The 10,049-nt window shown below is 44.2% G+C and overlaps 1 protein-coding gene across 1 annotated transcript in view; it reads left to right on the forward strand.

Moving 5' to 3' along the window:
- The first annotated feature begins 330 nt into the window (after window positions 1-330).
- The window catches only part of LOC122080008, a 21,418-nt gene continuing 11,699 nt past the window's right edge, over window positions 331-10,049 (forward strand). The window contains exons 1-2 of the mRNA XM_042646852.1: window positions 331-1,193; window positions 3,837-3,914. Of these exons, the coding sequence (XP_042502786.1) occupies window positions 390-1,193; window positions 3,837-3,914 (882 nt within the window). The 5' untranslated portion in view covers window positions 331-389. The remainder of the gene's footprint in view (window positions 1,194-3,836; window positions 3,915-10,049) is intronic.

Below are 10,049 nucleotides of genomic sequence, written 5' to 3' on the forward strand. Positions count from 1 at the left end.
GTTGTCCTTTTCAGAAATTTGAGTTAGAAGGAAACTACAAGAATAGGGCCATAACCTATCATAATTACAAATATACCCCTCATCTTATTACCAACCTGACCTATCGACGGTTGATACTCAGTCATCTCATTAACTTCCCAGTCATTTGTCGCCATTTGTTACTAGCTCGGCATTGGACTGTTGAGATGGGTCGGGACCCACCGGTCCATGGTGGAGGCTTGAGGCAAATACAAATATTCTGAAATGGACCTTGAAAACCGTTAGATTGGTATCTTTGCAATTTGTTTAAACCCCTGTGTTTCTCGAATGGAAAGTCGGGACTCGGGACTCGGGACGGCCAAAGCATGAGCTCTTAAAACCCCAGCGCTGGTTGTTCGAGCTCTGTAACCATGGCAGCTCTTGAACTTGTTCTCTCTCAAGCTCGCCGCCATTGCAGCAGGCTTCAAACTACTCGAATCCATTTTCTCCTATGTTCTTCTTCATCTCTGCAACCTCCTTGCAGTGCGGGGTTGGGATTTTCTAGATCCACAACTCTATTAGATAAACCATCAATTTTGTACGGTACCAACTCAACTTCTAGTTACTCATTTCTGCAATTCCATAGGTCCTTTTGTTCTTTTTCGCCTTCCTCGTCTGACACGAAGTCAGAGGGTCGAACGGATGAATCTGTTGAAAGGCCTTCGCAATCTGCACCTTTAAAGGCAGTGTCTTACCCTGTAAAACTTAGGGATCCATCTTCCGCTGAGGAAGAACTTCCCAAGCAGACTCAAACACCGTTACCTCGAAGACCAAGAGAGATTGAAAGAACAGTTCTCCGGCAACCGGAGACTGACTCCGAGCCGGCGACGACTGAAGAACCTCGTAGTTGGACCCGGGAGGACATTAGATACGTGAAGGATGTTCCGTCAATATCACCGGTATCTTATCCGTCAAAAGTCGCCAATCTTCCGGAAGACAGACTTTCTGTTTCAGCAGAAGAAGCGCCAAAGGAAGAGGTAGAGAAGAAAGAAGATACGAAGGAGGAGGATAGGCAGTTGGAACAAGAGAGGAGAAGGATAGAAGTTGATCTTCGGGTACGGCGTGTTCTGAGAGTGGGTGAGGAGGAGAAGCTTCCGTTTCCGACCTTAATCAAGGTGGAGAAGAAGAAGCAGAAGGTTGTTCTCGATCTGCAGGAGGCAATAAGAGAAGTCAAGGTCGGTATTAGCTTCTCTCATTTCTCTTTCTTCTTGGTATGTGAATGGTTATTTGACAATGTAGAAGCTCCAGGCTGACTAACTTGAAATTTGTTGACTATTAATTTTATCTGCTGAAGTCCTTTGAACTGCTGCGGTTGAACATGCTGCCATAGCTGAAGTCGATATAACTGATCCTCTTCTACTCCTGATTCTTACTACTTCACTGTGCATTACTGCCAAATCCACGATTTTGATGTTCTTCTTATGCATTATGTTTAGCCTGATATTGCCAAATCCACGATTTTGATGTTCTTCTTATGCATTATGTTTAGCCTGATATTTCTTACTCACTAAATACTACAACCTAAGTACACACCGGCACAGTCATAATCTTTCACCCAGTTCACAGTATAATGACTTCTGTACTTGAAGCGAAATATTCATGTCAATCCTGGTAATGTTAGTGGAACTGCATGACTAAGTTGTAATAGTATAAATGAAGGTCTTACCTAGAAATCGGTTATACTTTTGAGTGAACAGATCCTACTTGGTCTGTACCCTGGTTTGTAGATTAATCTCCTCGATCCAGCAAGTTTTGAGACCTTAGTGCATCAATTGGAGAACAAAAGAACATAATGGAGGAGTTCCAACAAATTCTAATTGGGGTATATGTGCAATAGTTGATATGTGATGTCCCTCAGCTACTCCGGCCTTCACTGATGAAAACCTAGTCCTACTGAATTAAGATGCTTACACAATAGCCCATGCAATAATTCAAAAATCACAAATATCATATTTTGGATGAAATCACAACTGGGTGATTTATATGATTTGATTAAGAGTAAATACCAAGTTATACATAGTGGATTTGATTAAGCTTGAGAGTTCCAAAAATTGAATTATATTGGGGTTTTCCCCCCCTTTTCTATTGGATTTTTTTTTTTTTGATATTCCAGAACATTTTAGAGTTTCACTCCAAAGAAGCGAGATTTGGGTTTGGATTTTCTTTACTTCTCATCCTGTGATCCCCAAAAGTCTTTTTTTCTTCCCTAGTATTCAACAAAATTCATTCTCACCACTTGGGCCTTGTTTGTTTCCTAGTAAAATATCCTGGAAACGTAAACCTTCCCATAAAATTTGCTTTGTCGCTGCCTGCTTCACTCTGGTAAAGTGAAGTCTATGAAAAATTTTCCTCATGTCCATCATTTTAAGCACTTTCCCAGAAAAAAAAAAAAATTGCATCTTGTAAATTTTCCTATTGGAAACAAACGAGACCTTACTAAGAGGCGGACCTCAATGCCACGGTAAGGTTGTTCAATTGCGACCTAGTGGTCATGGGTTTGAGTCGGGAAACTACCTCTCCATGAAGTCAGGTAAGGCTGCATACATTATGACTCTCCCCAAACCCTGTAGTGGCGGGAACCTCATGCACTGGTATGCCCTTTTAAACAAACAGGGCCTTACTAGCAAAAGGTGGATCAAATGTTTCGAAAGCACAAACCTTTGGTGCAAATTGAGGCAATTTGATATTGTGAGTTTAAAAGCCAAGGGAACATAGTTTTTTTTTCTCTTTCTCCCAAGTCTGCTTGTAGGTTTCCGTGTCTCACAATTAAAAGTTGTTCGAATATGGAATGTTACATGGAAACGTTGAACAATTTTTTTCAACATATGAACTTTGATGTAGATATTCTAATTAGCAAATACCGACTACAAAATTCAACCATTTGAGCTACTCAGCAAACATAAGACAATAAGAATGTCCTAAAGTGCATAATGTAATAGTTTTTAGTTAAAAGTGCAGGAATGCTAGTTCTTAGTGATGTGTTCTTGGGGCATACATATATCTGAGAATTTGATGCTTCATGAATCATCTTGATAGTACATACCTTATATCCATAGTTGTCATGGCGTCGCCAAGGTGGCGATTTGGCGTCCTGGCAAAAAAAGAAGTTCATGGCAGTGCTACGATTTACGTGACTCACAAATGGCGGTCACCATTGGCTGATAGGCTTCGCCATGGCACCGCTATGGATGCCAGGTCACGCCTGATTCACTAGACGGTCAATTTTTTGTAAAATGCAGGGTGATTTTGATAGGGCTATGTTGATTTTTGATGATTTGATGTTTCTTAATGTTAGTTTTATATGTTATAGGGTATATATTGTAGGCTTATAGCATGCTAAATAACTTTAGAAAATAGGGGAAATAAAAAAGTAGCATACTAAATAACTATAGAAAATAGAGAAAATAAAAAATGACACATTGGCGATTTGACCGCCATGGCAACGCCATAACGGGCGATTCATCGCCAAATCGATTAGCCACCCCTCCACTGCCTTGGATCGATTTGACGCCGTGTGACAACTATGCTTGTATCCCTTTATGGTACAACATGTGGATAAAAAGGGTATGCGTGTGTAACATGTGTGATCGATTTTTTCATCTTATGTGACTTTGACTATTTCTTTACAAAATATGAAAGAAGCTTACAATTTCTGGTTTGTTTTTATGGTTCCCCAAGCTTTGATTCAGATTTAACAACAAGGCCTTGTAGGATTTAAAATGTCTTTTGCTATTGTTTTTGTTCCATGTTGCAAGTGCAACCATCTTCTCATTTTATTATTCATTAGTTTCTCTGGTTCATTTCTAGTTATTGTTCAGGCTAGTGCCAAGCGGAATTTCATTGAAACTGTTGAAGCACATGTGAAGTTGGGAGTTGATCCACGTCGAGGTGACCAGGTATGGTTTGCTGGTCTATGCTTATGATTAACAATGTTTTCTAAGTAATTTCTTCCTTTATTCTGCTAATGGAAGCTACGATATAATAAACTGAAGTTCTAGAAACTGCTGAGGTTAATCTTTCTTTGCACTTTGAATTATATGCATCATTAAAAAAAAGTTTGAAAGGCTTTTGTGCAGCCCCCTAGGAGGGCTATGCAATTGACCTGAAAGAGCCTTTGGATGCTACAGTTCGGAAGAGTGATGTGATTCAGATTGAAAGAGCTAAAAGAGCCAAGGGTAGGCCTAAAATTACCCTAGGAGAGTTGGTGAGGAAAGACATGCATAGCCTAGCCCTTCGACCACATAAGACTTCGAATAGTGCTGATTGGAGAGGAAGTTTTTGTGGAGGTAGTTCAAATTAAAAGCACTGTTTTTCTATTAGCTTCTGCTGTTGATTTGGTTTTTCTACGGAGTATGTTCATCCGATGAAGGGAAACTTTGGATAAGGATTAAATATAGACCCTAACTGTAAAAAGGTGTAAGAAAGGAACAACAACTATAGCAGAGTGGAGGGATGACCTTTAATTTAGCTATGATGAATGATCATGAAGTGTTGGTTCCAGTTGATTTCTTGTCAGCAAACTGAATAATTCCAATTGATTGCTATCAGTAGGTAAACTATCTTGGACATTGGGTAGATGTTGATAGAGTTGTAAGTTCAGCTTCTAATGACTTCATGCATGTGAAAATTTCATCTTATGATTAATTGGGAAGAATGGTGGTTTTGAGGACTGTTGGTGTTGAATTGTACTGCATTGATTACACAGTATTATCACAATAATTAAATTTCCACAGTTCCATACAGTTATTCTTTCAACATGTAAAGATTGGTAGAGGTAGTAAGGTAGTGTGATCTTGTAATTCAATATCTAATTTTGTAGACAATTCGATGAATTTAGTAAGGTCAGGCATGGTACGGGGAGATTCACGTCAAGATTAATTTTGAAAAGGGGAAGTGCATATACTTACTTCTAAGTAAAACATATACTTACTTATATGTTTGATTAATATTTACCTTTATCGCTGCCACCGCTTCTCCCTCTCCCTGATGTTTCCCCCTTCTGTGTTTCAACCCTAGCCTCGACCAGTGCTCCTCGTGAATCACTTACCTCTTCGGTTAATCCAACTCCTCCACCTTTCAGTCCTGAACCGGCCCCCTTCTATCCCTTGAACCAATTCCTGTCGGTCCACCTCCTTAACACCTTTTCAAAATTCCCAAAAGATCATCCACTTTACCCATCGAATCTTTATAACTCACCCGACCATTTCTTGGCTTCCTTTACCCGCCAACCCGAACCTATTATCCCATCCGATACCTTCACACCTCCATCCATTGCCCCGACTCTGAACCCGTTACCATCTCCTCCCTTGCCCGATAACCTTGCTGGCTCTCCTCGCCTACGAGGTTCTGTTAGCGCCCTCCCCGCTCACTCAACTAATCTTCTCGCCTCGGCTTCGCCGTCTCGCACTTTTGGGCCCTCAACCACGATAGTCATCGTGCTCCTTCCAATGCTCTGGCTTGCGAAGGCCCCCTGTTGCTGCTGTTCATTTTGTGCACTCTGTCGCCGTTGTACCTGCATCTCTGGCTGGTAATTCCCATCTATCTACGACCACTGCTCCTGCAGTCCCCCCACTTGCATCTCTTGGAGCTCTGGTCACGAAGGAATTGCCTGGCCTTGTCGACCCTTTGGCCTTGGAAGGCCACCTCGCCGCCAACAATTCTCTGGCCTTGGAAGCCCCAACCGGATTCCTGCCGTTGCTAATTCCGCTGTGGCACCCCTGGTCCTCCTCACTTGCTAGGATGCCATTGCCCATCCGCTCTGACATTCAGGCCTCAAATGATTCTGACACTATGCAACTCCATCATAATTTGGCTGCTCATTCGGTTGTCTCAGCTCCATTGGACGTCTCGGCCAATCTGATTACTGCTACTGAAGGCACTGCTGTCATCAATTCTTCTAATGGAGGAAGTGTTTCTGGTCCCTTAGCTGCAACCAGTTGTGAGGTTAATTACCCTCTCTAGCCCTACCCCTTGCCCCTGCCACAGCTAAAACCTCTTACCCTGACCTTCCTTCCTTGATGAAGCCATCCACTAAGAAGAAACGATCAACCACTACCTCTGCCAAGCTGTCCTCTAAGCCCAAGGTCAATCCAAATCTTGGCGCCTCTCCAGTTGTTGGTTACTCCTGTCGAATTGCCCTTCGAAGCACTTCTTCTGCTTCTACTCCCCGCTCCTTGGAGCAATTGCTGCCTTCCACCCCATCTCATCAATGATCCCCTGGACGGTATGGAATGTTCAAGGACTCAATTCCTCGTCCAAACAAGCCAACATTAGATCTCGCATTCATTCTTCCCTCTCTAATCTCTATTGCCTTCTTGAAACTAGGATTCTTGAAGCAAATGCCTCTCGTATCATTTCTTCCATAGCCCCTTCTCGGTCCCACATCTCCAAATACCTCCATAGTCCTAATGGCAGAATCTGGGTTCTCTGGGACCCCAATTCTCTCCACATTAATGCCGTCTCCTCCTCTAGTCAAGCAATTCATCTCTCCATCTCCTACCCCTCTGGAGCCCACATCTGCTACCTCTCCATCATTTATGCCCATAACCTTGCCCATCGCAGATCCTTTCTTTGGACTGAGGTCCGCTCCTTTAGCCACTCCATGGGTCCTAAACCGTGGGGCATTGTGGGTGACTTCAATGTCATCCGGTTCAGTCATGAGAAGCATGGAGGAAATCCCATTAATCATCAAGCGGTCGAATTCTTTAATAATTGTATTGACGATCTTAGCCTTAATGATCTCTGTTGCTTGGGAGTCAAGCTCACCTGGCACAACAGAAGATCTGGCAACCTCCGTGTGGCTTGCAAGCTGGATAGAGCTTTGGTCAATGAGGTTTGGCTTGACTCCTTTCCGTCTTCCCACACCTGCTTTGAGCTCCCTGGAATTTCTGACCACAGTCCAATCTCTATCCATGTTCTTCCCTTCTGCTCCTTTGGCCCCAAACCCTTTAAGTTCTTTGACATGTGGATCTCCCACCCGGACTTCCTTCCTCTGGTGAGCAATGCTTGGAACTTGCCCATCAATCCTTCCCTCTCCCCCCTTCTTGCCCTTGCCAAGAAGCTTAAGAATGTCAAAGCCTCCCTCAAAATCTGGAACACTTCCACTTTTGCAACATCTCCTCTCGGGTCTCCTCTTGTCGGGACAGACTTCTCTCCCATCTAATCCAGAATTCAATCTGACCTTCTTAGCACCTCCCTTGCTGCTGAGGAAAAATCCACGGCTTCTGAACTCTCTCTGCTTTTGAGTGAGGAGGAAAGCTTTCTCCGTCAAAAAGCCCGCATCAAATGGCTTGACCTTGGAGACTCCAACACTGTCTACTTTCACAGGTCTCTCAAGGCTCGCAACAATGTGAACTCGATCCCCAAGCTTATGTCCTCCGGCATTAAAATTCTCAATCCTGAGGAAATCAAAGCTGAAGCTGTTTTCTCATTTCCAAGGTATCTTCAATCCCCCTAGTTTAGTTCCTCCTCCTCCCATCCCTCACCTTCTCCTTAATAAACTTGTCCCTGAGGATCAGCTTCCCTACCTTCAATCCATCCCTTCAGAAGAGGAAATTTTGTCAGCCATTCTCTCCCATAGAGCCAACAAAGCCCTTGGCCCTGATGGCTTCAGCATGGGATTCTTCTCCTCTTGCTGGAACGTTGTTCTTCATGATCTTATCCATGCTGTTCGGAGTTTCTTCCTTAACCCCAACCAGATTCGTGGGGTTAACCATACTTTCCTCTGTCTCATTCTCATAAAAGACGATGCAGTTTTCATGAATGATTTCAGGCCAATCTCCTTATGCAACTTGCTCCATAAATTTGTGGCCAAGATTCTTTCCAATAGAATAAAAAAAGCCATTAGCATGCTTGTCAGCCCTAACCAATCTACCTTCATCGCTGGTAGGAGTATTGCTGACAACATTATGCTCTGTCATGAGATTGTTCAGGGGTTCTATCGTAAATCCCACTCCTCCGCCGCTCTTCTCAAAATTGACATCCGTAAGGCTTTTGATACCTTGAGCTGGGACTTCATCTCCAAAGTACTTCTCACCATGTCTTTTCCTCCTTTTGTTCATTAGATCCACTGTTGCATCTCATCTCCTATGTTCTCAATTCTTGTTAATGGTAGCCCTGTTGGTTTTGTTCCTTCTGGGAGAGGAATCAAGCAAGGCTGCCCTCTTTCCCCCTTTCTTTTCTCCCTCTCTCTGGAGGTCCTCTCTAGATCCATTCAATCCGCCATGGATCCCGCCTGATCTCTCCGGTCCCCAAATGCAAATGCTTTTGGCTCACCATCTTGCTTTTGCCGATGACATCATGATCTTTTCTAAAGCTGACCCTCTCTTCATCTACACCATCATGGGTTCACTTCGATCCTTTGAGATCCTCTCTGGCCTCCTCATCAATCTTCTCAAATCTAGTTTTTTCCTCTCCGGGGTCTCCCCTGACTCCCAAGCTCATCTTCTCGGCATTACTGGATTCTCATTGGGTTCCTTGCCTGTTAAGTACTTGGGCCTCCCTCTCTTCTCCTCTAGGCTCTCCTCCCATCACTACTCCCCCTTGCTTGACATCCTGAAGAAGAAGCTTCAGTTCTGGAGAGGCAAGCTCCTCTCGTATGCTGGCCGCCTTACCCTCATCCATTTGGTGCTGCAATCCACATACCTTTATTGGTCTGGTGTTTATTCCCTTCCTGTTGCCACCATCAAGACAATTGAAGGTATCTTCTGCTCCTTCCTCTGGAAAGGGGCGGAATCTTCCAGGTTTCTCCACCCTCTTAGTTAGAGCAGGATTTGCCTTCCCAAATCTAAAGGGGGTCTTGGCATTAGGAGAATTGAAGATGGCATTAGGAGAATTAAAGATGTCAATTCTGCTGCTATTCTTAAGCTCATTTGGAAAATTGCGTCCAAGGACAAAAGCATTTGGGTTGACTGGATCTATTCCTACCACCTTAAGCAGCACCCTCTTTGGATTGCTCCAGTTCCTCCGGATAGTTCCTGGATCTGGAGGAAAATCCTCTCTTTGCGCCCTTTGGCTCTCAATGCCATTTCCTACTCCATAGGTAATGGTCAATTTGCTTCCTTTTGGATGGACCCTTAGCACCTTGCGGGAATCCTGGCCTCCTTGGTTTCCCCTAGAACCATTTACTCCTCTGGTATTCCCAAGGATGCCATTGTTTCCTGCATCATGACTCCCCATGGTTGGTCCCCTCGCCCAATTACTCCCCCCCTTCTTGACCTCTGGTCCTCCCTTCCCCCTCCGTCCTGGCCACCGGGGCAGAGAAGACAAATGCATTTGGATTCACTCATCTAATGGGATGTTCTCCTCTGCCTCGGCTTGGTCTTTTTTGTTCGTATCTCTGGTCCTACGGTTCCTTGGCTCTTCCTGGTTTGGTTCAAAGGTCACATTCCTCGTCACAGTCTTACTCTCTGGAGAGTTTTCTCCAACTGCCTTCCCACCCAAGCCTTCATCATTCATCGCCATATCCCTGTATCCCCTTCCTGCTGCCTTTGCCCCCACGACTCTGAGGATATTTCTCACATTTTCTTCTCCTGCCCCTTCTCCATTTGGAAGCTAGTCCTCTCCAAATGTTGGCCTTCTCCAAGGCCCATTCTTCCTTTTGAAAGAGAATGGATTTGGATTGACTCGACCTTTTCGAGATCCCACATCTGCGACACTATTGGGAAGCTAGCCTTTTCAGCTACCATCAACCATATCTGGATGGAGCGAAACATCCGGAGATGGTCTTCCAACTCTCGTTCTTTGGATAAGATTTGGAAAGCCATCTCCTTTGATGTTAACGCGAAACTCCAATCCCTTCCCCACAGGCCTGTTCCAAGTTCCATTAGGAGCAGTCATATCATTGCCTCCTGGAACCTGCATATCAATGGTGCTCCCCGCTCTTAGCCTTCCTTCTGGTTGCAGCCCCCCCCCCCCCCCTTTTGTAGTCTTTAGTTAGTCTCTAGCTGCCGATCCATGTCTGGATCTTGGTTCACTCTTTTTCTGGTTTATTCCTTCGTTGTTTAGCCATCGGCTACTACCCCCTCCCCCCT

Source organism: Macadamia integrifolia, chromosome 5 (genome assembly GCF_013358625.1).
Source record: "Macadamia integrifolia cultivar HAES 741 chromosome 5, SCU_Mint_v3, whole genome shotgun sequence".
Lineage (NCBI taxonomy): Eukaryota > Viridiplantae > Streptophyta > Magnoliopsida > Proteales > Proteaceae > Macadamia > Macadamia integrifolia.